At 44.2% G+C, this 27944-nt stretch overlaps 1 protein-coding gene across 2 annotated transcripts in view; it reads left to right on the plus strand.

Moving 5' to 3' along the window:
- The first annotated feature begins 215 nt into the window (after window positions 1-215).
- INTS3 (integrator complex subunit 3) overlaps window positions 216-27944 on the plus strand; it is a 133210-nt gene continuing 105481 nt past the window's right edge. The window contains exons 1-16 of one of the 2 annotated variants that reach the window (XM_068108616.2): window positions 216-533; window positions 1520-1603; window positions 1739-1822; window positions 2720-2833; window positions 2937-3021; window positions 4433-4499; window positions 4933-5077; window positions 8601-8730; window positions 10170-10267; window positions 10430-10621; window positions 10823-10910; window positions 13455-13534; window positions 17311-17402; window positions 19427-19533; window positions 20796-20921; window positions 24930-25068. In XM_068108616.2, the coding sequence (XP_067964717.1) occupies window positions 468-533; window positions 1520-1603; window positions 1739-1822; window positions 2720-2833; window positions 2937-3021; window positions 4433-4499; window positions 4933-5077; window positions 8601-8730; window positions 10170-10267; window positions 10430-10621; window positions 10823-10910; window positions 13455-13534; window positions 17311-17402; window positions 19427-19533; window positions 20796-20921; window positions 24930-25068 (1697 nt within the window). In that variant the 5' untranslated portion in view covers window positions 216-467. Of the gene's footprint in view, window positions 538-1519; window positions 1604-1738; window positions 1823-2719; window positions 2834-2936; window positions 3022-4432; window positions 4500-4932; window positions 5078-8600; window positions 8731-10169; window positions 10268-10429; window positions 10622-10822; window positions 10911-13454; window positions 13535-17310; window positions 17403-19426; window positions 19534-20795; window positions 20922-24929; window positions 25069-27944 lie in introns of both variants that reach the window. The other variant, XM_068108617.2, reaches the window with a different exon arrangement.

The following is a 27944-nucleotide window of genomic DNA, read 5'->3' on the forward strand; positions in this document are numbered from 1 at the left end:
ATAATGGTATTAATAATAATAATGAAAAGAAATCGACCAATGTTCTTTAAGGGTCGAAGGGATAGTGAAGCGATGAATCCAACTCTCAGCAAAACATACACCGCCCCATTTCGTTAAAAAAAAACATTTTTCGCTGTCTCCTTATGTCTCCTCTGCGCCCCCTGCCAGCAGAGCCTCTGGTTCCTTGCAGGCCCCGAGAGGTTTCTTAGCAGGGCTTGGCAGAACGACAGAGAGGGAGAGTAGCCGAAAGATTGAAGAAAAGCATTGATATTTGTGCAGAGGAAGCTTAGAAGGAAGCCCGAGAGATGGCAGAGGATGGCGGGAGAGGGGCGCATGGCGCTCTGTAACTCGCACAAACACCTCCCCGTGCCTCCCTGCCTCTCCGTCTTCCCTCTCCTCTTAACGTTAAACTAGCCATTGATGAGCTGTCCCACGCCAGCCGGGCGCAGTAGCAGGCCTCTGACGCCATGGACAGGCCCAAGGGCAAGCTGCTGGCGAGCAGTGCCCTGGACGCCAAGGACGAGCAGGAGGAGGTAGGTAGGCCCTCGGAGTTCGGCTAGTTTTTAACCGGGCCGGGTCGCGCCTCACCGGGCGACATGGCGCACCCGCTCCCCCGCCCCCGTATCATGACCCCAGCCTTTCTGCCTGCACTATGATTCCATATGACTTTCGGAGTTTCGGACGACAGAGGGGGGTTGACCTTCCCTCCAAAAGTTATTCCAGCTATAAAGAGGAAGAGGAGAAAAAAATATTGAAGAGGAAGAGTTAGGTGAATCTAATCTAATGAAGAAGACGGCGACGAGGTATTGCAAAAGAAGGACGAATAAAAAGAGGTGAAATTGGTCGAAGATATGTGGAAAAGGAAGAACATGGAGGAGGAGTAGTCGGGTGAAATTTATTTTGATAAACTTCAAATCCTCAGGAAGTTTCAGGCGACTCTTCTAAATCTAATTCTATTGAATTACTGAAACTTCTATAAAGTTGTGTTATTGTATGAAACCGTTTGATTATAAAGATCTACTTCTTTTTTGTTTTTATGTTGTTCGATTTAACTTTACAAATCATGTTCTCATTCAAATTGAGGTTTTGAAATATGTCCATATTTGAAATATGTCCATAACATATTCCTTGAAATATGTCCATTCCCCCAAATGGATCTGCTTTGAACTTTTTGTATTTGGGATTTTTGCAGCAGTCACTGATTTTTGTAATTGTTGTCTGAGGCTCATGGAGGGCTTTGTACATGTATCATATGCAGGGCAAAGACATGAGTAGACACCGGTGTACTCCTACAACTACTGCAATATGCAAACACCCATGGTATAATGGTATATGTCCTACTATATGGGATATGTGCACCTGGTTTATGTGTTCCCCACACCATGAGCCCCTATGTTTGGATACACCACCGAATACTTTACATCTGATCCATTTGTACCTTTTTGTGATTGTGCATATCTTTAGGACAATGTGCTTATGCTAATGGTGGAATTTTTGTTTTGCTTACCTGTGTGATCAGAAACTTGAGCGACACCAGGCAACGGTCGCAGCCCTTTTAAACGGTCTCTCGGAAAGGGAAGGGAACGATGCCCTCACTGCACATGTAAGTATATTTGGTGTCGAGCAGATGAATCGAAGCATCCCCATGCATCGATCCCCAAGCATCGATCGATAGAATGCATCGAAGCATCCCCAAAAAAAGTGAAGCTGAATGAATCGTGTTGTCTGTTCTACGCAGGCCTGCAAAGGAGCACCACAGCACGAGGAAGTATGTCTGGGACTCCTATCGATCATCCTCATGGAACCCTCCCAAGCGTCTCGGGTGGGTGGTTTTGCGCACGAGATGCTTCGATGCTTCGTATCCGTTTCACGCTTGTGCATTGCATATTCTTGTTCTTCTTTCGTCCGCAGCAAAAGATTGCGAGTGGCATCATCGACTGAGGGCACGGCCGTGTTGCCAATGCAACACCTTCTGTAGGTCAGGCAGGAATTTGTCATTTGTTCAGTGTGTCGGCGATAGCTCGCCAACTCTTCTCGAGCAACACCGTGGGATTTTTAACATTCACCACCTAACACCGGGACACGGGATGCCTGGTATAGATCCATCTGATGGACGGCACACACATTGATGAATCAATCTGCCTGCAAAACACCAGGATTGCAATTTGTAGCTGGGCCAACATTGGAACCCATGCTAGATTACTCAGGAAGGAGTGCACCCACCCCTCCAGGCCATTCTGCCAGTCCTGTGTTGCATTTTGATGATGCATGATCGTTAAATTTCTTTTGAAAATGAAACAATTTATGACTTTTCTGGCTCTTGATTGGATGAAAATGCTTTGAGCTGTCTAGTCTGGAATAAATTAAAGCCACGATTATAAATTTGTATGCGTGCTCAGCAGGCATGTTGTTGCATCGCAAAGTTGTTGCAACATCGTCCCTTGGATTGACGTTAAACTGCCGTCCCATCTGCGAGTATTAGTTGGTGGACGTTAAAGATTCCAGGGTGGCAGTCGATGAAGAATAGGCGAGTTATCGCCCGCATCCTGGCAAATTCCGCAGATTCCTGCCATAACCTATAGGGAAGCACTGCATCAGCTGCACAATGATGTTACCACAAGGCCACATTCCACACAAGAGAGAACAAGTCAAGTCCAAAGCAACATAGGCCAAAAGAGTGAAGTGTAGCACTAATTGTCGTGTTGCTTTCAATCTGCAGGCCTACAGTGACATGACGTTGGTGAGCAGAGACGGGCTCGGTCTGGTTCTTGCTAAAACCAATCAGATCCTGATGGAGAAGTTTCTGAAGCTGCACGATGTGTCCAGGACGCAGGTGTGACCACTATACCAGACATGTGACGTACGTGTACAACCCCTGTACATGCCCTTATATACACGTGACTCATTGTAGAATCTGTCCATCCTCTATCCTGCAGATGGCCTGGCTTATCCGAGAAATAGTGAAGAATGGTGTGATAGGAGCAGACACGGTGTGCATGTCATTTTTAAAGCAGATCGCAGGTGAGAATTTAGCGTACGAAAGGAAGTTTAATAATCCCTTTTGAAGGTATTGTCCACTTCCTCCACTCGAGAAAACATGGACTTCACCACTGATTATACAAAACATGGGGTAGTGTGACAGCAAGGAAACTGTTGAAGAATCTTTCAAATAGATCAGTGCCCTTGCTAACATCAAATGGTTCGGGTGTAGTCTTTGCTGATTGGGTGCTAACGCCGCACCGTGTGTTCTGCATTTATTTCTAAAAGGAGAAGTGTCTGCTTGTGTCGGTGTCAGTCACACTTTATACCAAAGGGTTCCGGCTGTCGTAGATTAATAGAAACAGTACCATTGGAAATTTAACCGGCACAGCACCAGGAACCCTTTAGAATAAAGCGGAACACAGAATACTATATTTAGTAATACTTCTTGAGGCAATGGAAAAAAAAAATACATGGAAGGAGCACACAACCAACAACCACAACAAACAACCACAGCTACTAACAAAAATTAGAACGGCACTCGGGAGAGCGCATACCTCCACCATGCTAAACAGTTTACATTTTGTATCCCATTGATAGGCCGGATCTGGATCTGGATCCGGACCTGAACCATAATCTAATTGGCTTGTCTTGTCACCTAACCTACTCATCCACCAAGTTTTGTCATAATCCGTCCACAACTTTTTGAAATATCGTGCGATATATCGTTTTTTGCCCCATCTCTACATGGTGAAAAAAGGTTTCAAAATTAAAGATTCTCTCATCTGGATCTGGATTCGGATCGTCACCCAAATCGAATCAGTTTTTCCTTGTCACACACACAAGCACAAATTTTCATCCAAATCCGTCCGTAAGTTTTTTGAGATATCCTGCTCACAGTCAAACCGACAGAGGTGAAAACATATCCTCCGTCTACCTTAGGCGATGCAGGTAACAACAACAACGACAACAACAACCATAGACAGCATCAAAAAAGACATGTTATAAACTAGAATGGCACTCAGTAGAGAGCATACCTCCACCTGCTTGGCCATATCACTTTCATGTACCATTGGGTGAAGAATCACTTTTAAAATCCTACTAGATGGATCCAGATCCGGATCTTCACCAAAATTGAAGAGATTCTTCCTTGTCACATACACAATCTGTCCAACAAGTTTCGTCCAAATCCATCCATACCTTTTTGAGATATCCTGCTATGTATCGTTTTTGGCCCTATCTCCCAACGACTCAAATTGAACTCTGAGTAGTGGAGAGGATCTGGAGAAATCACACAATTGGAATTGTTCCAGGCTGCCGTTTTTCTCTTTTATTGATCGACTGATCCACCTGCGATTTTGTGATGTTTGCCGAGTGCATTTCAATGTCAATAATAATCTAAGACTGATTGTTGCTCGAATTGATGTTGTTTTTAAAAAAAAATTGTTTTGAGGTGGCGATACCAGTTCCAAAAATGTTTGGATTGCCGAGAGCGCTCTGGAGATCCTGGTGGAGAACAAGTGAGATATGCATCTTCTTTTCTAGTGGCCCTCGAGACTCATTGTTTGATTCAACTCATTATTTTGTTATTGGCCAAGTTGAATCTTTCGAAGTGATCATTGTCATATACCCACATACATTTGTATATCAGGTCACAAGACCAGTTTTTTGACTATTTCCTCTCAATTTGATGTCGATTATTGGTATTGCCTTATTTAAACTTAGGCAAGCCATGGTTGAAACTGTTTTTTTGTTTTTGCCTACTTTAGCAGTGAAGACCTCATTTCAAATTTTTCCTTCACATTGAATGACCTGTTCGTTTTTTTAAAGTAATCAGGGAAAATAATTTTGCACAATTTTATTTTTTCAAACACCATGTCCTTCTTTGTGCTGATCTGTGTAATCTGTGATATTCAGGTCTTTGTTAATTGTGGTTATTACTGATCTCAACAGGGATTGGGTTATCAAGAACAGCCTTCTGATTCCTATAGCGGTGTACACCTACTTACGCGTCATCGTTGATCATCACGGAAATGCCCAGCTCAACATCTTGCGGCAGAAGGAAGTCGACTTTTGCGTTACCATGCTCCGTGAACGGGTGAGTGCATGTGTTCATACGTAGTTAGGTTAACATATGTGTTTGTTATTTGTCTTGTTGTGGCGGGGCAAACTGGAATCGATCCACGTACTTGTTTCTGGTTCACTGGCTCTTGTCAATGTGGAGTGCAATCCCCCCAAGAGTTGACGTGACATGCTGTCCAATATATCCAATAACACCTCTTAACTGGAACGGTGATTGTGAAGCCATGTGCAATACCAGCACTTGCTGAAAGGGTTCTGACCAATAGGCATGCCTGTCCTGCGTCGACTCTGTTTCGACATCCATTACACAGTTAATGAGATTTTAATTTTTTTATTGGAAAATAATATGTTAAAGTTAAAATGCAACTTCAGGCTTAGTTGCAGTCTGTGAAAGAGTAGGGACCTTGATCTGCCAGGATATGGCATCATCAGATTCTTAATGCTCATTTAATTTAATTGATTGACCCAAAATGTAGAGATCATAAGTCGTTGTCAGTTTAACAGCAGTTTGGTTGCTGGTGTGGGAAAATGATACACATAGAAAAGCTGTTGCACGGTCAGTAATAATAAGAAGAACCACTCCTTTCGCATCTTCAGACACATAGGGCTGCCGAGGCATTGTTTCCCATTGCCTATAATAATAATAATAATGCATTTATTTTATATAGCGCTTTTCAGGAAGCCCAAAGACGCTTTGACAGAGTGCAAAACATAACGCATAGCAAAACATAAAGACAATTGCAAAAAAAGAAGAATCAATAGGGAAATATTCAAAGCACAAAGGAGGGAGAAGGAGAGGAGATAGTCAGGGGTTAGATGCTGTGGGTTAAATGTTGAATGCAGTGTTGAACAGGTGGGTCTTGAGTGATGTTTTGAATGTGGTGAGTGAGGAGGAGTCTCTGATGGTGTGAGGTAGCGAGTTCCAGAGGGTGGGAGCAGCGATGGAGAAGGCCCTGTCCCCCCAGGATCTAAATTTGGTCCGGATGGGGGGGGTCAGGAGGTTGGTACCAGCAGAGCGGAGGTTGCGGGTGGGAGTGTGTCTGGAGAGGAGGTCAGCCAGGTAGGATGGGGCCAGGTTATGGAGGGCTTTGTAGGTCAAGAGGAGGATTTTGTACTGGATTCTCTGGGAGATGGGGAGCCAGTGAAGCTTGTAAAGGACGGGGGTGATGTGGTCACGGGTCCGGGAATGGGTGAGTAGACGGGCAGCGGAGTTCTGAATGTATTGGAGTTTATTGGTGATTGTTGAGGGTGAACCATAAAGGAGGCTATTGCAGTAGTCCAGACGGGAAGTGATGAAGGCGTGGATGAGGGTTTCTGCAGCCACAGAGGAGAGGGATGGACGGAGACGGGCGATGTTTTTCAGGTGGAAGAAGGCTGTCTTTGTGATCTGTTTAGTGTATTTGTCGAAGGAGAGGGTTTGGTCAAAGATGATGCCAAGATTCCGGATGTGAGGGGAGGTGGACACTGGGAAACCGTCGATGTTGAGGGCAAAGTTATGGGTGGACTTGGTGAGCGTTTTTGGGCCAATGATGATTATTTCAGATTTATCACAGTTAAGTTTGAGGAAGTTGATTTGAAGCCAGGATTTTATTTCAGTGATGCAGTTTGTCAGGATAGAGTGGGTGGCGGTGGAGATGGACTTGGTGGAGATGAAAAGCTGGATGTCATCGGCGAAGCAGTGGAATTGGAGACCATGACGGCGGATTAAGTGACCGAGGGGGGACAGGTAAAGGATAAAGAGGAGGGGGCCAAGAACTGAACCTTGGGGGACACCTTGGGGGAGGGGAGCAGTGGGGGATTTGCAGTTATTGATGGAGATGAACTGACGTCTGTCGGAGAGGTATGATTTAATCCAAGAGAGGGCAGTGCCGGTAATGTTAAAGGTGGTTTCAAGTCGGGTGAGGAGGATGGTGTGATCGATGGTGTCAAAGGCAGCGCTGAGGTCGAGGAGGATGAGAATGTTGAGGTTGCCAGCATCAGAGGAGAGGAGAAGGTCGTTGGTGATTTTGAGGAGAGCAGTTTCAGTACTGTGGTTGGACCGGAATCCGGATTGGAATGTTTCATACAGGTTATTGGCAGAGAGGTGATGCTTGAGTTGAGTGGCTACAGCGCGTTCCAAAACCTTTGACAGAAAGGGTAGGTTGGAGATGGGTCTGAAGTTATTTAGGGTGTCAGGGTTTAGTCCAGGTTTTTTCAGAATGGGGGTAACAGCAGCAATTTTGAGGGATGGTGGGACGATGCCTGTAGACAGGGAGGAGTTTATTGTTGCAATGATAAGTGGAGAAAGAGCAGGAAGGGAGGCCTTGACAAAGCTGGAGGGGATGGGGTCAAGAGTGCAGGTGGCAGTTTTCATTCCGATGAGGAGTTCAGAGAGGTCAGTAGGGGAGACTGGGGAGAATTGAGACAGGGGATGGCAGGATAAGGGGGGGCAGGTGGTTTGAGGGGGAGCGGGTGCGGCGGTGGTCAAGCTGTTGTAGATGTTTTCAATTTTGCGTTGGAAGAATGAAAGGAAGGAGATGCAGTTGTCTATTGTGAATGACTGGGTGGTGGTGTTCAGGGGGCTGAGGAGTTTGTTTATTGTAGAGAAGAGTGCTTTTGGGTTTCCGGAGCCAGAGTGGATAATTTGAGAGTAGTAGGCGGAGCGGGCGCGGGAGAGGGCATCTTTATAGTGTTGTATGTGGTCCTTGTAGGCCTGGGAGTGAACTGTGAGACCTGTTTTATTGCGGAGTCTTTCAAGTTGGCGAGCACGAGTTTTCATTAGGCGGAGCTCAGGGGTAAACCAGGGAGCAGAATGGGTGAAAGAAACTGTTTTGGTTTTTATAGGCGCAATTTGGTCAAGGCAGGAAGAGAGAGTGTGGTTGTAGTAGTCAGTGAGGTCAGAAGGGGTGTGGAGGTCAACGAAGGGAGAAGTGGACATTTTTTCAGAGAGGGTCGATGAGAATGAGGCAGGTGAAAAAGCGTTTAGCTTACGGAAGTTGATAGTGCGATAATGCCTTGGTGCTGGGGTGGGGATGTTGATGGTCAGAGTGATGGCTAGGTGGTCAGAGAGAGTGAGGTCGGAGCCAGAGAGATGGTGCAAAATTAGTCCAGTAGAGCAGACAAGGTCCAAAATGTGACCACGGTTATGGGTAGGAAAGTGGAGGAACAATCCTGGATGGGTCGCCACTCTGACGCAGGATACTCAAATGGCTCATTCTTCCCAGTAAGCTGGTACTCATTTTGCCGACCTCGGAAGGATGACAGGCTGATCGAACCCACTTGGTGTTATTAGGTATGACAGGAGCTTGAACTCAGGAACCTGAGATCTTAAGCCAGCCACCTTAACCATTAAGCTAACACCAGGCTTTCACAATCAAGGCAGGAAATGTAATCTTTTTTTTTTGCATGTGTTTTGGTGGACTTAAAATATTCTCTTTTTATTTTAAAGAATCAAATTATATTTGAAATACCAGACCAAGCAGTCTTATAATGGTTGTGCTGGATTAAAAAAACTGACAACAAGAGCCTCGAGTGCAATTCCGTTCTCTTTGTTGATGCAGTTCATGGACTGCGCCGTGGTGGGCAGGGACCTCGTGAGGTTGTTGCAGAATGTCGCCAGGATCCCAGAGATCGACCGTTTCTGGAGAGATATGCTGCACAATCCTCAGTCACTCAGCACACAGTTCACAGGTAGGGATGTCGTGTGCCTGTGAACAGGACATCGTACAAAACTGCATTGAGGGGTGGAGTAGCAGCATTCAGGTGGTTTGAAAATTACTATTCTGATAGGACTGTATGTTTTCATGAATTTTAAGGCATTGATGGCGAAAGAGTATTGTCTTTTATAATAAGGATGATAATAATTAGTAACTAGAATGACACTCGGTGGAGCGCATAAATCCGCCAGACTGAACAGTTTATGTTTTGTCTCCCATTGATAGGCCGGATCTGCCTTCGGGCCTTAATCAAAATCGAATCAGATTGTTCCTGTCACACGCCCAACTTGTCCACCAAGTTTCGTCCGAATCCAGCCATAACCTTTTGAGATATCCTGCACCCAATCAGGCAAACAAACAAGAAAGTCGTCATGCAGAACATGATACTTGCAAAATCCCTCAAACAAATTTGACCTTAAAAATAATTCATCGTTGAATTAAAAAACCAAAATACGCAAATCCTCTTGAAATCAGATGAAAATTGACAATTTTAGAAATTTGGTCTATGTTGACCGTTTGACCGTTACACCTCAAAATAATTGGTGGTTGAATTCAGTGACCAGATATGCAAATCATTTTCAAATTTCAAGTCCATAGGATGGAAATTGAGGATTTTAGAAATCCCACCTAAGTTGTTGACCTTTGGTCTATTTTGACCTTTGGCCTATTTTGACCTTTTGGTCTATGTGGACCTCAAAGATAATTGGTAGTTTAATTCAATGACCAAAATATGCAAATCCTCTTCACATTTCAAGTCAATCAGATGAAAATTGATGATTTTAGAGATTTCACAAAGTTGGTGACCTTTGGCCTATGTTGTTGACCTTTTTACCTCAAAATCAAAAACTTCTTCCGTATAGCCAACAGCACCATTTGCTGAAGTTTCGTGAAGATCGGTATAAAATTGTGACCTGTAGGTAATTGACATACAAACAGAATAACACCATGACCAACCAATATAACGACTTGAAAAATCTTCGATTTTCGCAAGTAACAAACAAACAGACATACATACAGGGGTGGAAATATAACATCCGTCCACCTTCCATGGTTGTGATAATAACAACAATAATTATTAATGATTAATGTTATTAATAATCACCATTGGTCCAGTTGCAATGACCAAGAAAGCGTGTCGTCTTGAATTTGAAACAACTCGCTCGTTCCGTAAAAATTCCACAGTGGCAGTTTTTATGGAACATTTGAGGATTGCTCTTGGATGGAAGAAGCCAAATCATTTATGTACGTTCTGTGTTTGATTACGTCTGCATGACGTTCAACTTTGACGACTCACATTTTCAGGTCCCTTTGCGACTAAAATCTTACACATATTAATTTGTGCATCAAATTACCGATTTTTTTGTTTTAAATAAGTTTGTTTTCCTTGGAGACGACGGCTTCATTCTCTGGCAGGAATTCTTCAGCTACTGCAAATGCGAACGTCACGGAAATTCCTTGCTTGCCGACTCACTCCAGATATGGAGACCAAGCTCTTTTATATGATGTCCAAGGTGAGACTTTATTTTCAATTTGGTTGCATTTTCTGCACACGGTGAGGTTAAGCTTGTTCACAAACTAAAAATGCATTATTTAATACATTAATTATGAGCAGGGAATGAATTTATAATGCCTTCTCCTCAAATCCCAATATCAAACTTTGTGCCTCGGTGCAGGTGCGGTTTGGACAGCAGAAGCGATACCAGGACTGGTTCCAGCGGCAGTACCTCTCAACATCCGACAGCCAGTCTTTACGCTGTGACCTCATCCGTTACATCTGTGGTGTCGTACATCCATCCAATGAGCTTCTTTGCTCGGACATCCTCCCTCGCTGGGCACTGATTGGCTGGCTGCTCACCACATGCACGGTACTACGATGCATGAGGACATGTTTAAATTACCTTGGAAAGAGGATAGCAAGAAACAATATGCCGGGGCTTGGTACTTGGGATGAGGGGTATTAAGAGCAGATCATTCCGATGTGAGAGATTTATTTGTGCTGAAGAGTGAATTCTTCATTTTGGAATTTTTGTATAATCATTACCTTTGGCCCCACTTCCCACACTTAGTCAAACGTTGCTGCAACCAATGCCAAGTTGTCCCTCTTCTACGATTGGCTTTTCTTCCAGCCAGAGAAGGACAGTATCATGAATATCGGTGAGGTTATTTATTTGTAACTTTTCTTGGTTTTATTCTATTTTTGGTTCACGAGTTATCAAACAGAGTGACCACTATATTCGTCATGGGTGTGTGTCTGTCTGTGTGTCTGTCTGTCTGTCTGATTGTCTGTCCGCAACATAACTACCCGATGATATCATCCAATCTTGATGAAACTTGGGTGGGAGGTTTATATCATGATCTAGTTGTGTCCTGCCTAGAATGGGCGTATTGCGCCCATTGTGTGCGGAGCCACGCCCGAAAAAGATGTCTTTTTAGGGGGTAATCGATTTCAAGCTACATCTTCTCTGAGGGAGTTGGTGAAATCTGACAGGGGGTTCGGTATTTGGTTAGGTCAATGTCATGTGTTTAGCCCCATTGTGTCCAGCTCGCTTTTTCATTTTCGCCCCAAGGTCAAGGTCACAAGGTCACGAAATTTAGAAAAGTCGATTTTTGATGGTTTTATTGCATTGTTCGCTTCCTGATAGGGTGAAATGTCGTACATGATCTTATATTATCACATACATCATGAAATACAAGTTTTCCTACAAATTTCAGAATCTTCGACCTTTGACCTTTGAAGGTCACAAAGGTCAAATTTTCAAAGTTGTCGGAATCGAACCGAATTTTCGGTATTGTGTAGCTAACTAACCTCATAACTGATTATGGTCCTGATTTGATGCATCAATCATCGATGATCGTGACGATCGTGACGATCGATTTGATAGTCCATCCTTTGTCATTGAATACCGCTCGCTTGTGAACCATCGTCGTCTCCTGACTTGTTTCTTTTATAATTCTTTTTAAAATCTCTTTTAAAATTTACCTCTTCTTCCTCCTCCATTGTGTCCCTGTTCTTTCATATATTTGTACACTGCTCCTTTCCTATTCCATCTTCAGGCGCTGCATGACATCGCCGGGCACCGAAGGGGGCCTGTCGATGATGCGCGTTTAAAGGCAGTACTCAGTTTTCACTCTGTTTGTTTGTTTGTCCGAGCAATATCTCAGCCATCCTTTGAGCTATGGAGCTGAAATTTGGACAAAATAGTGAGTACGTGCTTTGGTAAAAACAGTATTTTTAAATTTTTGATTCATCAATTAATTAATTAATTATTATTGATTAATTAAGTACTTATTTATTTCCTTTCTCATCTGGGCAATATCTCAGGCACCTTTTGAGTTAGGAAGCTGATATTTGGACATGACAAAGACCAAGTGATTTAGCTGTCAACAAAGGGTATTTTTGATTTAATTGATTAATCAATGAATCGATTAATCTTTGAATTATTCGATTAATGACCTAATTGATTAATTTTTTTGAAGTAACAGATTTGGATGAAAAACAGTGGTGGTTTAGGTATTATATTAGCCAATTGATTAATAATTAAATTATCTTACGATTATTATTTATTTATTTCCGATATTAAACACTTATTTATTTTCTTTTTCACTTTCCCGTTGTGTACCCCGATTTAGAATAGGTACACCGTATCCCTGCGCATCGTAAGAGGCGACTAAGGGTTGGTGTCAGGAAGGGCATCCAGCCATAAAACATTGCCTCAAACAGGGAACCATGATTGTCATGGGGCCCGCAAGGCTAACAACCGCTGTAGCGAGGAAAAATGGCCTTAAAACGATCATTCATTTACAGTCCTCCAGCAATATCTCAGGCACCTTTTTAGCGAGGAAGCTGATATTTGGATATGACAGTGACCAAGTGATTTGGCTGTAAAGGATATTTTTGATGTATTGATGAATCAATTCATTATTTAATTTCTTCAATTGATTACTTATTTAATTAATTATAAAAATGTTACAGCTTCGGATGGAACACTGGCTATTAGCCAATTGATTAAGAAATTATTTTACGATTATTGTTTTTATGTTTTTTTTGTTGTTGTTTTTTTGTATACAAGATTGAGGCTCGTGTAAGAGCTAACATTAATCACAAAAAAGACAAACGGACACACAAAACATACAATAAAGGGAGCGTGATAAAGGGATTGCATTTTAATTATGCAATTAATCAATCAATTATTGTACACCTCTCCCTCCCAATACCACCTCTATGAGCTGCACGGCGGTATCGCCGGGCGCCGAAGACGCCCCGGCAATGCCGCGCTGGAGGATGTTATTTATTTATTTGGCATGGGGGTGGTGTACTTTGAATGTATCTGTACTTGTATCATATTTTAATGGGGTTATCTGAAGCTTCTTATCTCAAACTGACACCATGTTCTTCTCACTATTTCATACTCTGGTTCACATTTGTATTTTTCCGTCCTTTTCTTCATTTTAACTCATCCTTCTTAGCCATGTGGATATATATATATATATATATATATATATATATATATATATATATATATTCTTCTTAGCCATGTGGATTTTTCCATACACTGCAACTCATTTCTTATCTTTTTAAAATGCCATTTATATAATTACTCATTCCTCCAGATCCTTCATTTTTTTTTCTTCGCTTCTTGTTCATCTCATCCTCCATGGCTTTCTGTCCAACCCTCATTTATAATCCCTGTCTCACAGAGCCAGCAATCCTCGTGATGCATCACTCAATGCGCCCGCACCCCGCGATCACAGCCACGCTGCTGGACTTCATGTGTCGGGTTCGTACATCACATTTCTGTCCCTATCTCATTCTCGATCTCAACGCTCATACTCACACACCTCATTGTTAACCACTTTGGTTTTCAAATAAAGAGGTCTGTCACCTAACATGAGGAGGTGCAAGAATTTTGGCCAGATGGGTAACATTTTACATGGCAACATCTCTCTCCGAATGTCAATATTAACATGACATGTGGGATGACTTTGCTCCCCCTCTGGTTTGATGGCGAGAGTAACAAGAGAGGTCTATTTAATTTTTAAAAACCTGGCTGTGAAAAAATTATTGTTGTCAAAATCGTTCCTCTTTGAAAAGTGAGGTGACAGAATACAATGGAATGATTAGGAATTAGGAAAAGAGGAGAGAAGCGTCGATGCGAAACATAGTAACTTGACTAAGAAGGGAGGGGGGGGGGGGGGGGTTAATGAGGGCAGAAATGGTCATGAGTTGGGATGGGGGGTGACTTATGGTTGAGGTGTACCACCGACTTCAAGACCTGAAGGGATGAGTAGGATTCAACTGACTGAAGGAGCTGGTTCCTGACAAGTGGGAGAAATGGAGAACAAAGGAGTGTGGATGTGAGCAGTAAGCTTGGATTTTACGAGGTTAACAAGTACTTGAAGAATGTATTTGGCCTGAAGGGGCTTGGGAGGGACAGAGGGGCAAAAGAGCAGGTGAAGCAACACCAAAAGGATGGTGCTAGAAAACAGAGAGACCACCAACCATTCTGTAATGGAGAGCAGCAGGCCCTCTGGTTCAGTTACTTTGTGGGAGATTCCATTGTTGTTGAGAGCATTGGATTCCACAGCATCCAGGAGTAAGAAGTGTGAAGACGATACAACTCTCCATCGTAGAGAGCAGCACTGTACTCCATTGTGCTGTGGCTAAAGGCCTAAAACCTACTGTCAATTTCCCGACCCGGATCGCAGTCAATGGAGTATCTTCTCTTCTGGACTTGGTTATGACAAACTTCCCTGCAAATGTCTGCTGCTCTTCTTCTGCTCCAATCGGTTTTTCTGATCATGTGCTTGTTAAAGTGGACATCTCTCTGGCCATTCTCAGAGAGTCTCCTCAGCGCCGACGAGTCTGGCATTTCACTCAGGCTGACTAGCACGGTCTGCAAGCAGCCATCAATCATCTGGACTGGTCTCCCATCTCTACTGCCTCTGACATCAATTCTTCCTGGGAATTCTTCCAAAGCAAACTGCTCTCTCTCATGCACAGATTTATCCCATCTCGTCTTCAGTTGTCTTACCCTTCCTCCCGTCCATGGTACACTGAATCTTGTGGTGAGGCAGTTGCCCTGAAACAACTTGCCTTTGCCTCTTGGAAGGCAAATCCAACTGAAGGCAATCTCAGTTCCTTCCACCAAGCTCGGAACAAGTGTGTGTCTACCCTCAGGAGTGCCAGGAAGCACGATCTCTCCACACTCAAGATTGAACTCTCAAACCTGTCTCCTTCCTCCAAATCCTGGTGGCGTCTGGTCAAATCCGTTTCTGGTGTTTGTTCCCCCTCCATCCCCTCCCTTACCTCAAATGGCTACACAGTTGACACCGCACGTGACAAAGCCGAATGCCTCAACTCTGTGTTTGCCTCAAAATCTTGTGTCCCAAACCCATCTCTCTCTGTTCCCACCTTTCCCAGTCGAACCCAACTGCTCCTGGACTCTGTGTCCTCTCCTGACAAGGTGGAGAAGTTTTTGTCAAACCTCGACTCTGATTCTGCAACTGGACCAGACGGCATCAGCCCATGGGTCCTAAAATCCTGCTCTGCCGCTCTATCTCACCCTCTCTCTGTTCTTTTCACCCTCTCTTTTGCTCAAGGTCATCTGCCAGCATCTTGGAAATCAGCAAAGATTACCGCTTTACACAAAAAGGTGCAAAAACAGATCCTTGCAACTACAGACCAATCAGCCTGCTTCCAATTATCAACAAAGTCATGGAATCCATCATTGCTTCGGATATCAAATCCTTCCCCTTCTCCAATGGCTTGATCTCTGATCATCAATTTGGATTCAGACCAGGTCATTCTACTCTGGACATGTTGCTTCTGTTGTCTCAACAATGGATGGAGGTCCTCAATGCCAAACAGGAAATCAGAGCTGTCTCACTTGACATATCACGTGCCTTCGATACGGTCTGGCACCCAGCTCTGCTCACCAAACTCTCCTCCTATGGTATCCATGGAATTCTCCACTCATGGCTTGCGGACTTCCTCTCTGGTCGTAGGCAACGTGTGGCCCTGAATGGATTTCTCTCATCTCCCCTTCCTGTTCTGGTTGGAGTTCCCCAAGGTAGTGTTCTGGACCCTGTGCTATTTCTGGTCTTCATCACTGATCTCTCCGACTCTCTGGAGAATCCTCTCTATCTCTTTGCTGATGACCCCACTATCTGCCGCTCCATTCCTCATCCCTCAGATCGGCAGTCTGCAGCCTCCTCACTCTCTGTAGACCTGGACAAAATCACAGACTGGTCAAACAAGTGGAACATGTCTTTCAAATCTGACAAATCTCACACTCTTACTAAGTCCCTCCGAAAAGACTGACTGGAAAACCCTCCCATCTACTTTCTCAACAATCTTCTCCAAGAAGTTCTGTCGCTCAAGCTTTTGGGTCTCACTATCTGCCATGATCTTTCTTGGGAAAACCACATTTCCAAGCTGGCCTCCAAGGCCAGTCGCCGACTGGGCATCCTCCATCGTGCGAAGTCCTTCCTTGGCACACCTGAGCTCTTCACCACATACAAGGCTTTCATTCGCAGCTCAATGGAATACTGTTCCCCCCTCTGGGCCGGTGCTCCTGCCTCACATCTAGCTCGGCTTCACGCTGTTGAAACCAAAGCTTTCAGAATCATTGGAATCTCCTGCGATGAAGCTAACTCCGCGGGCCTTTCACTCACTCACCGCAGGCAGGTTGGTGGTCTTTCTGTCTTCTACCGAGTCCTCCCCGGCCTTGCTCCCCCAGCTCTCTCTGTGCTCTGTCCCCCTAATATTCCTTCAGGTCACACAAGATCTGCCTGCAACCCTCTTATGGTTAAACTGCCAAAATCTAGGCTCTCTGCTCACCTTCACCCACCCTTTCATTCCCCTTTTCTCCCACCTCTGAAACAAACTCCCCCACTCCCTTCAATCCCACTCCTCCCTCCAGGTGTTTAAAACAGCTGTTCACCACCATCTCTTATCTTCCCCCATCCAAAACCTTGATCTTTTCTACCCCCGCTAATTAACCCCAGATCCACGTTTTTTGAAATTCCAACTTCTTTCCTGGAAGTCCTTGCAGTGTTCATATGTTTTATACCTCTCCCACCTCCCCCCAAGCCCTCCCCCTCCCACATTTCTCCCGATGTCCCTGCTCTCAAATGTTGTGTTTGTGTCCTTCCCCCTCTCTCCCCATCTTGTCTACCGCTCCCCTTATTTTTGTGTTTTATGTGTCGGTTTGACTTTTTGTGTGATTAATGTTGGCTCTTTCACGAGCCTCGATCTTGTATACAAAAAAACCCCCCCAAAAAAACCATTGACAAGTTCAGAATTACTAAAGAATGACTTTTGGTTTGAGGAAAATTATGCTTTTCAGCTAAATTATGGCTCCAGATATTTTGCTTCCCATTGAATTTGGCCTCACTTCTTCAGCTTGAGAACTCGCTTGTGTGCAAAATTACCCTCAAACGTGTATTTGCATTCTTTGCTGTAGCAATTCATGGTGTGCTCCATGTTGTATTTGGTGTATGAAAATCATAGCCATAGTTTGCAATTGATCAGATAACTTGCTGTTTATTGCAGATAATGCCCAACTTTTATCCCTCATTGGAGCCTCTTGTCCGACAAGGAGTGTACAGCTCTTTGCGGAGCATTTTGGAGAAGCGAGTGCTGCCGTAAGTATCGTGTTTTCTTCACATGTCAGACTGTTACGGCACTGGTGTCATTTACCCTTTTCTCCACATCGTGATTGGGGACAGGTACCTAAACCTGTCATGGTTTAATATTAAATATTAATTATATGGTAATATTTTATATGGTAATATTAATAATATGGTAATATCAAAGCCAGTATCAGTATCAAAGCGGGGCAATATCAAAGCGGGCCTGTATCAAAGCAGGCCTGTATCAAAGCGGGCCTGTCTCAAAGCGGGCCTGTATCAAAGCGGGCCTGGATCAAAGCGGGCCTGTATCAAAGCGGGCCTGTATCAAAGCGGGCCTGTATCAAAGCGGGGCTGTATCAAAGCGGGCCTGTATCAAAGCGGGCCTGTATCAAAGCGGGGCTGTATCAAAGCGGGGCTGTATCAAAGCGGGCCTGTATCAAAGCGGGCCTGTATCAAAGCGGGGCTATATCAAAGCCGGCTTGTATCAAAGCGGGGCTATATCAAAGCAGGCCTGTATCAAAGCGGGCCTGTATCAAAGCAGGCCTGTATCAAAGCGGGCCTGTATCAAAGCGGGCCTGCATCAAAGCGGGCCTGTATCAAAGCGGGCCTGTATCAAAGCAGGCCTGTATCAAAGCGGAGCTATATCAAAGCGGGCCTGTATCAAAGCGGGGCTGTATCAAAGCGGGGCTGTATCAAAGCGGGGCTGTATCAAAGCGGGGTTGTATCAAAGCGGGGTTGTATCAAAGGGGGGCTGTATCAAAGTGGGGCTGTATCAAAGTGGGGCTGTGTCAAAGCGGGGCTGTATCAAAGCGGGGCTGTATCAAAGCGGGGTTGTATCAAAGTGGGGCTGTATCAAAGTGGGGCTGTATCAAAGTGGGGCTGTGTCAAAGCGGGGCTGTATCAAAGTGTGGCTATATCAAAGCGGGGCTGCATCAAAACGGGGTTGTATCAAAGCGTGGTTGTAACAAAGTGGAGCTGTATCAAAGGGGGGTTGTATCAAAGTGGGGTTGTATCAAAGCGGGGCTGCATCAAAGCGGGGCTGCATCAAAGCAGGGCTGCATCAAATCGTGGCTGCATCAAAGCGGGGCAGTATCAAAGCGGGGCTGCATCAAAGCGGGGCTGCATCAAAGCGGGGCTGCATCAAAGCGGGGCTGCATAAAAGCGGGGCTGCATCTAAGTGGGGCTGCATCAAAGCGGGACTGCATCAAATCGTGGCTGCATCAAAGCGGGGCTGCATCAAAGCAGGGCTGCATCAAATCGTGGCTGCATCAAAGCGGGGCAGTATCAAAGCGGGGCTGCATCAAAGCGGGGCTGCATCAAAGCGGGGCTGCATAAAAGCGGGGCTGCATCTAAGTGGGGCTGCATCAAAGCGGGACTGCATCAAATCGTGGCTGCATCAAAGCGGGGCTGCATCAAAGCATGGCTGCATCAAAGCGGGGCTGCATCAAAGCGGGGCTGCATCAAAGCGGGGCTGCATCAAAGCGGGGCTGCATCAAAGCGGGGCTGCATCAAAGCGGGGCTGTATCAAAGCGGGCCAGTATCAAAGCGGGGCTGTATCAAAGCGGGGCTGTATCAAAGCAGGCCTGTATCAAAGTGGGGCTGTATCAAAGCGGCCCAGTATCAAAGCGGGGTTGTATCAAAGCGGGTCAGTATCAAAGCGGGGCGGTATCAAAGTGGGGCCGTATCAAAGCGGGCCAGTATCAAAGCGGGCCTGTATCAAAGCGGGCCTGTATCAAAGTGGGGCTGTGTCAAAGCGGGGCTGTGTGAAAGTGGGGCTGTATCAAAGCGGGCCAGTATTAAAGCGGGGTTGTATCAAAATGGGGCTGTATCAAAAGTGGGGCTGTATCAAAGCGGGGCTTTATCAAAGCGGGGCTGTATCAAAGCGGGGCTGTATCAAAGCGGGTCAGTATCAAAGTGGGGCTGTATCAAAGCTGTATGTGTTGAGAATAAAGTGCATTTCATAATGGCATTAATTAGTCAGGTGGCACATACATTTAGAAGGATAAATTTCCCTCCCCCACCACCCCACCCCCCAGATCTCTCTCCCCTCTCTTCGATAACCCCAAGATGGATCGCGAACTTCGGGCCATGATCCGTGAGAACTTCTCCGAGTTTACGAGCTCTCGCTCTCCCCCGGCTGAAGGTGAGCCCTTTGATGCATGTTTGATTTTGATTCTGCAGTGTTCCTACAGTACTCTATAGACATGTTTGGTTTGTTTTAAAATGTGTCCCGTATGCTGTCTGTGTTAAATTTTGATTATGATCACAAGCAAAGTAATCGCTGAAATGTTTTCATCATACAATTTACATCATACAAAAATTTGCCATAGCAGCAGTTTGGTTCCGATGAGTGAAGCAATTTATTCACTTCTTTTTCTGGATATTCCTCTGCTGATGATAGCAGGGTTGGCAGGATGGCCTAGGCCTAGAGGTATGCACACTCGCCTCAAAGCTGTCTGGCCTATGTATCGAATCCCGACCCACCTATAAATTGTCGTCCCAGTGTCAATGTGAGTTCCGTCCCTCGGATGGATGTTAAACTTTGGATGGACATCCCGTCTGCCAGCGTTAATCGGTGGACATTAAAGATCCCACGGTGTCTTTCATGAGTAGGTGAGCTATTGCTGGCACCATGGACAAATTCTAAATTCCCGCCCTAACAACTGCTGGGAAGGTAATGGCAAACCACCCAGCATAACCTTTGCTCAGGAAGAAGTTTTTAGTCTTTCTTTGACAAATTATCTTTTTATAACTTTTGTTTTGCGTTAAAACACTTTTAAAATCTTTTTGGTTTATGTACGTTCGAGTGTAGAGTTTTTTGGGGTTTTTTTTGCTCAATTTCCACTGCCGTGTCTACAGGTAGGTAGTCAGGGTTTGGAGCATTAGTATCACTCATGATGTGAATTTGTTATTTTGTGAATGGACTTTGTTTACTTACTTTTTTTTAAATGAAAATCACCACGAACAAAGCATAAAGCCATTCGAGGTAAGAGGCTGTATAGTTTTGCCGAGGTTAAAGCAAAACAAATAAAACAAATAGGAAAAGAAGAAGAAAACATCCAAGACACGGCCATATGTGTACCAAAAACATTCTTTAGTGAGTTCTGTGTGACTTGCTTTAGTGAATCAATAACACTTGATGATGTCAAAGAAATAACTTGTAAAATGTTGCCATTCTGCAGTCATCATGTTATTTTAAACCGATTGGACATCTTATGGCCATCTATTTATTACAATTGCTAATTTGGCATTTTTTTAAACCACCGTCCAAATATATACATGGTTGTTTAGAAGTCATGGGAATTGCAAACTTTGCTCTAAAGCATGTTTTGCAATCACACGTTTTGATTGTCACTCGATAATGGTTTTTGAACCTTCGGCACATGTTGTGTTCTGCCTGTACAGTGAGGTCAGAAGAGCTTCCCATATCGGAGTCAGACAATCACGTGGTTGAGAGGACTAAGGAAGAGGGCTGCTTTGATGTGTTAGATGCTGCTTTTAGTGATGATGAAGAAGAGGACAGAACCAAAGGTGAGGTTTGTTTTTATTTCAGTTAACTGGAGTACGTATAGCATGTTTTAACCATCATGTTGATCGGCTCATCGTGTTGTTGGCAAGATTTCAGGGATTTTCTCTGCTGTTAAACATCGTTGCTCTAGGGCATTATCACACAATCACTGAGTATGGTGTAAATTATTTATGTTTTTATATTGTGATGATGTGAAAATTGCTTCCAGTAAATGAAGTGGGCTGACCTCTACCTCTGAAGCCTCAGGGTGCTACAAGGTAATGTAAGAACTTTCTGCAAGTAATGCTGGAAGCTTTTCTGTTTCATGTTTGCTAAATGTTAAAACACAATTCATGGGGACATTTCCTCCATTTGTCGCCATCAATCAATGGGTTGATTAATTTTATCGTGCTTTTCATTCAGAAGTAAAATCTCAGAGCTTTAAAAAAAGAAAAGTAAAAAATTCAGGAAATGCAACTTTAGAATAACAGGAGATTTTAAAATCGTAATTGGTGAAATTTATATCTACTAGGGCATGCCCGTACTATATATATATCTAAAATTATATCCCCCCCCCCTCTATTTACATGAAATGGTTTGGTCCAAAGCGAACGGCTTGCGAGTACGGTGACAATCCCCCCCCCCCTCTATTTACATGAAATGGTTTGGTCCAAAGCGAACGGCTTGCGAGTACGGTGTTTTTTATCGGACCCGTGGAATTATAGATAGTAGTTTTAATTAGTTTTAAAACATAGTTTAACGGCAACATAGTTTTCCAACGTGAAATAAATGAATACGCTCTCAAATGTGCCGTCCGAGGCAGAGTCTGTTCGCCACGTTCGGCACACGTGATAGCTCGCTGCTCTCTGATTGGTTGAATCGTTTTTTGGACATAGCTCGGTAACTACTTGTCCGATTAATATGAAACCTTGAAAAGGCACATCCTCGGGTCCCCAGCAATATACCTGGCAAGTTTAAAGTATATCGGACCCGTGGTTGTCGAGAAACAGCGGTCACAGACATACAAACATACAAACATACAAACATACAAACATACACACAGAGATTACTGGAATTATAGATAGATAATGGGATTCTGCTCGTTGGATCTTTCTAGCCTTCTTGCAAGTGTGTGAGATGTCATTACATCAGAAACTTAGAAAGGAACCAACTATTTTTCTCTTTAAACGTTATCAGCAATATTCCAAGTGAGCAAAGTTGATGGTACGCCATTGCAAATCCCCAAGCTTCCCACCTAAAGCAAAGTTGAAAGATGGCAAAAAGTTCCACCAGGAATGATTCAATAGCAAATTTTGAGTTAAAAAAAAAAAAATTCCCCCCATTTTGACCTCTGTGACTACGTCCCCACCCCTAGGGCATGAATCGGGGGTTAAATACAAAAAATCATTACATATTTCATGCGTCCTCTAATGTTGATTGCATATACAAAGTTTCATGAAAAACGTTTATAAATGTGCCTGAAATTGCATTGCTTTGGTATTTGAACTTTTGTCTCCAGCCTTGAACCTTATGGGGCAAGGGCCAAAAATGATACTGCTTTCGCACCTTCTTGCCATGTGTTGATCATAACTACCAAGTTTGGGGAATTTCTGGACAATCGTCCAGGAGGAGATAGCGTGATGGACGGACAGGCAGACAGACCGGGCCAATTACAATATCCCACTGTTTTTTTTTTTGTTTGTTTTTTTTTCAAAATGTCTGCACACAACAGTACAGTGGGATCCAGTGAAGTTTTTTTTAGGATTGGAGCGATGTGGCAAAACTTACGAACTCAAACTATGAGCATATCTGCCATATTGTGAATGAGTTGTTAGTGCTTTGTTTTTGGTAAAAATAAATAAATAAAATAAGGTTTCCACCCCATAAGAAGTTCAACACATCCCCGATCCTCTGAATTTTGCTATAAAACACTTGTAGAAGGCACAGTTGTATTATTGGCACTTGGCTATAATTTGTTGGATATCTTCTTATCCAGGAGTATCACATTTCATTGATGAACCTTTGTGGCTGAAAAGGTCAAAATAATGAGACATTTCTGTATCCTGATACGAAGCCAATAAGTTAACCAGACATTAATTTTATAACAGCTGTTCTTTTTGACCTTAAGCTGGCAAGCATTGACTGTGGATAATACACTACATGGCCAAATGTATGTGGACACCCAAACATCACACCCGTATGTGCTCGTCGAACATCTCATTCCAAAATCATGGGCATTAATATGGCGTTGGTCCCCCCTTTGCTGCTATAACAGCCTCCACTCTTCTGGGATGGCTTTCCATTAGATGTTGGAACATTGCTGCGGGGATTTTCTTCCATTCAACCACAAGAGCATTAGTGAGGTCGGACACTGATGTTGGGCGATTAGGCCTGCCTCGCAGTCGGCATTCCAATTCATCCAAAAGGTGTTTGATGGGGTTGAGGTCAGGGCTCTGTGCAGGCCAGTCAAGTTCTTCCACACCGATCTCGACAAACCATTTCTGTATGGACTTCGCTTTGTGCACGGGGGCACTGTCATGCTGAAACAGGAAAGGGCCTTCCCCAAACTGTTGCCACAAAGTTGGAATCGCACAATCGTCTTGAATGTCATTGTATGCTGTAACGATAAGATTTCCCTTCACTGGAACTAAGGGGCCTAGCCCGAACCATTAAAAAACAGCCCCAGACCATTATTCCTCCTCCTCCAAACTTTGTAGCTGGCACTATGCATTCGGGCAGGTATTGTTCTCCTGGCATCTGCCAACCGCAAATTCGTCCGTCAGACTACCAGATGGTGAAGCGTGATTCATCATTTCAGAGAACGCGTTTCCACTGCTCCAGAGTCCAATGGCGGCGATCTTTACACCACTCCAGCCGACACTTGGCATTGCACATGATCTTAGGCTTGTGTGCGCTGGCCGGCCATGGAAACCCATTTCATGAAGCTCCCGACGAACAGTTGTTGTGCTGATGTTGCTTCCCGAGGCAGTTTGGAACTCGGTAGTGAGTGTTGCAACCGCGGACAGACGATTTTTATGTGCTACATGCTTCAGCACTGGCGGTCCCGTTCTGTGAGCTTGTGTGGCCAACCACTTCGAGGCTGAGCTGATGTTGCTCCTAGACGTTTCCACTTCACAATAACAGCACTTACAGTTGACTGGGGCATCTCTAGCAGGGCAGAAATTTGACGAACTGACTGGTTGGAAAGGTGGCATCCTATGCCGGTGCCACGTTGAAAGTCAGTGAGGTCTTCAGTATGGCCCATTCTACTGCCAATGTTTGTGTATGGAGATTGCATGGCTGTGTACTTGATTATATATACCTGTCAGCAATGGGTGTGGCTGAAACAGCCAAATCCACTAATTAGAAGGGGTGTCCGCATACTTTTGGCCATGTAGTCTGTATCCCCATCAAATGAGTGGGAATTCCACTTTATGGCAGTAAAAATGCAAAATTCGCCAACATGACAACCGATAGAGAAATAGACCAGACCCTCGTTGATATGAGGTGGTAGAAAGCCGATAGACATGAGAAAACTGTCACAAAATCCAAAACGCAATGGGAATACATACATCTGTTGCCAACCTTCAAAAAGCAGGGTGAAAATTTCCAAATGGGGTTGAGGAACCATCTATATATTCGATGTCCAGAGAGACAAGGCAGAAGTTATGGAGGGAGAAAAATCCAGAGCAAATGAAAATTGCGAAAAATATGGAGAGGGGAATGGGAAGAAAAACGAGAGTCGTTGACTTGCAACACAAGCCGGGAAAAAGAGAGACATGGAAGCAAGGGAAAAGGAAGAAGGGTGGAATTGCTTTAATAAAGTTATTGTTTGGCTGAATCGCACTTCACCTGTTGAAAACTGTTGTTGAGGCCACAGGAAGTGCCTGCGTGCCAGATGTTAAGCGAGCCAATGAAACAAACAGCGACATTGACATGTCGTCGGAAAAAAAATCGTTAAAAAATGAAGCATGCTTTTATCATTTCCATGATTCTTGTTCTCATATCTTCCATTCCATTGGTTACCCCAGGCCTTGCAACGAAAAAGCTGGACTTGCGTTTTCAGCCCATCTGTGATGATGAAGCCGAGGAGCCGGTGGATATCACGCAGCATGCCGAACAGCTGGACGAGGCTTTGCGCGAGCGAGTGTTTTCTCTGCAAAGAGAGAGGTCAGCGTGTGAGCGGGATTAAAGAGGGCCCTCCACTGGCAAGGCATACATTTTGCATATTTTCCCTTTTCTGCAGTGATTAGGTGTTAATGAGATGTTACTAACCCAAGTTCTTTTTGCAAATGTTGTTCAGGAGGGACATGTAGTGTGAGAGTCTGCCAGTAATTAGGGAAGTCGGGGATGGAACATTTGCAAAAGGGGACAAAATCGCTTACAACGTTAATAATGGTCATTCCTGAAACAGACACATTGTCCTGATGAGTGTGGACTGTGTCCAATTGCTCAGTTTGTACTTTATATAAAGCAACTCATGTTCATGGTGCTGTCCTTTACACATCATTCAGTGCAGGGTAAAGTTTTTTTCTTCTCGTGCATTCTTTTTTTGCTCCTTTGAGTGCAGGTCAAAAGGTTCCACAAACAACATACCAACAATAGTCCAATATAAAGCAATGTTGTTTAAAATTAATGTATGATATGTAAGAAAAATATTTATTTCCTGATCATATGTTCATCTGTTTAACATTGAAAATTTGGTTTGAATTTGATATTCATGAGTATTTCGGTTGGACAACTTTTTCAATACACCTCATGAATTTATTTCTCATCCATTTATTATCCAATGTAATTTTTAAGCATGCACTTTTGAAGCACTTAAAATTAAAGAGATTAGGCATTAAAAGAGAGGCTGAGTAAGGTAGAGGATAATGTGGTTGAGTTTGGAAGTGGTTGGATGTCAATGAAAGATAGTCTGTTGGGAGCCGTTGGTGAGGTATGTGGAGGACAAAAGGACCACTGATGCACTCGGAAACATGGTGGTGGGATGATGAAGTTGGAAAGAGGATTGACGAGAAGAGGAAGAAGTTCAAGGAGTGGCAGAAGGCAAAGTGTACGGGGGCAGAAAAAGCAGAGCATGAAAGTTATAAGGAAGCCAAGAAGGCTGCAAAGAAAGAGGTAGCAAAGGCGCAGGAGGCATGCAGGAAAATGTTCGGAGAACGCTTGGATTCGGAAGAGGGTCAGAGAGCGCTATTCAGGATTGCAAAGCAGATAGCGAAAGAGAGGTGTGATGTGATGGGGGTGAGTTGCTTGAAGGATGAAGTGAGACAAATCGTTATGGACCCAGATGGAATTAAAGGAAGATGGAAGAGATATATGGAAATGCTGTTGAATGCAGAGAATGAATGGGATGGCAACATAGAGAGTAACCCAGTTTTAGGACCGGCAGAGAAGATAACTGAGAAGGAAGTTGAGGAAGCGATAAAAGCAATGAAGAGTAGAAAAGCGGGAGGGCCGACGGGAGTTGTGGGAGATATGTTGAAGGCAGCAGGAAGTTGGGGTGTGAAGAGAATGACAGAGATCTGTAATCTGGTGGTGAAAGAAGGCTGCATTCCAGTGGATTGGGAACTGAGTACCCTCGTCCCTCCATACAAGGGGAAAGGTGACCCTCTGGACTGTGGCTCGTATCGAGCGATAAAGTTATTGGAGCATGGAATGAAGGTATTGGAAAGAGTGTTGGAGAGGAGGATAAGGAAGAAAGTGAAGATTGTAGAAATGCAGTTTGGATTTATGCCAGGAAGAGGAACGACAGACGCGCTTTTCATTGTGAGGCAGTTGCAGGAGAAGTACATGGAGAAGAGGAAGAAGTTGTTTTTTGGGTTTGTTGATCTGGAGAAAGCATTCGACAGGGTTCCACGCAAAGTATTGACATGGGCATTGAGGAAGTTAGGAGTGGAGGAATGGTTGATCAGAGTAGTGATGGCAATGTACAAAAGAGCACGCACAGCTGTAAGGACGAAGGACGGGAACAGTGGTGAGTTTGAGGTGAAGGTGGGAGTGCATCAGGGGTCGGTACTAAGTCCACTACTATTTGTAGCTGTGATGGAGGTGCTGGCTCAGAACGTAAAGGAGGGTTTACCGTGGGAGTTGTTGTATGCAGATGATCTGGTGTTGATTGCGGAAAGTATGGATGGACTGAAGGAAAAGATGAACAAGTGGAAGGAATGTATGGAGACAAAAGGTCTGAAGGTGCATATAGGAAAGACAAAGGTGATGGCAATTGGTAAAGCATGTGGTGAGGTGGAAATAACTGGGAAGTGGTCGTGTGCTTTGTGCAGGAAGGGTGTCGGAGTGAACTCCATTCAATGTACAATGTGCGCTGAGGGGGTTCATCAAAAATGTAGTGGTCTGAGAGGGTCATTAACCAGTGTGGCAGCTACATTCAAATGTAAGGTGTGCACAGAGGGAGCTGCAGATGGAGGAAATGTTGAGTTGGATCTTGGAGATGGCGTGAAGCTGGAAGGTGTGAAAACATTTTGCTACCTCGGAGGCATGCTGAATGGAGAAGGTGGATCAGACTCGGTAACGGTTGCTCGAGTGAGATGTGCATGGAAGAAATTTTGGGAACTGAGTGGCGTGCTGACGAGGAGGGGAGTGTCGTTGAAGCTGAAGGGAAAGGTGTATGCTGCATGTGTGAGAAGTGTTATGATTTATGGGAGCGAGACATGGGTAATGAACGTAGAGCAGCAACGAAGGCTGGAAAGGGTGGAAATGCAAATGGTTCGGTGGATGTGTGGAGTATCGTTGAGAGAGAGGAAGACAAATGATGAATTGCGAAAGATGATGGGAATAGAGCCTGTGATGGATGCTGTGAAAAGGAACAGGTTGAGATGGTTTGGTCATGTGTTGAGGAAGGATGAAAGTGACTGGTTGAGATGAGTGATGGAAATGAATGTAGAAGGAAGTAGAGGACGGGGAAGACCGAGAAAGACTTGGCTAAAGATGGTGGAAGAAGAAATGTGGGCAAGGGGGTTAACAAGGGGAGATGTAGAAAATGGGGCAAAATGGAGAAGATTGTCATGGGGACCGCAAGACTAACCCCC

This window comes from Myxine glutinosa, chromosome 2 (assembly GCF_964187855.1).
Source record: "Myxine glutinosa chromosome 2, kmMyxGlut1.1, whole genome shotgun sequence".
NCBI lineage: Eukaryota > Metazoa > Chordata > Myxini > Myxiniformes > Myxinidae > Myxine > Myxine glutinosa.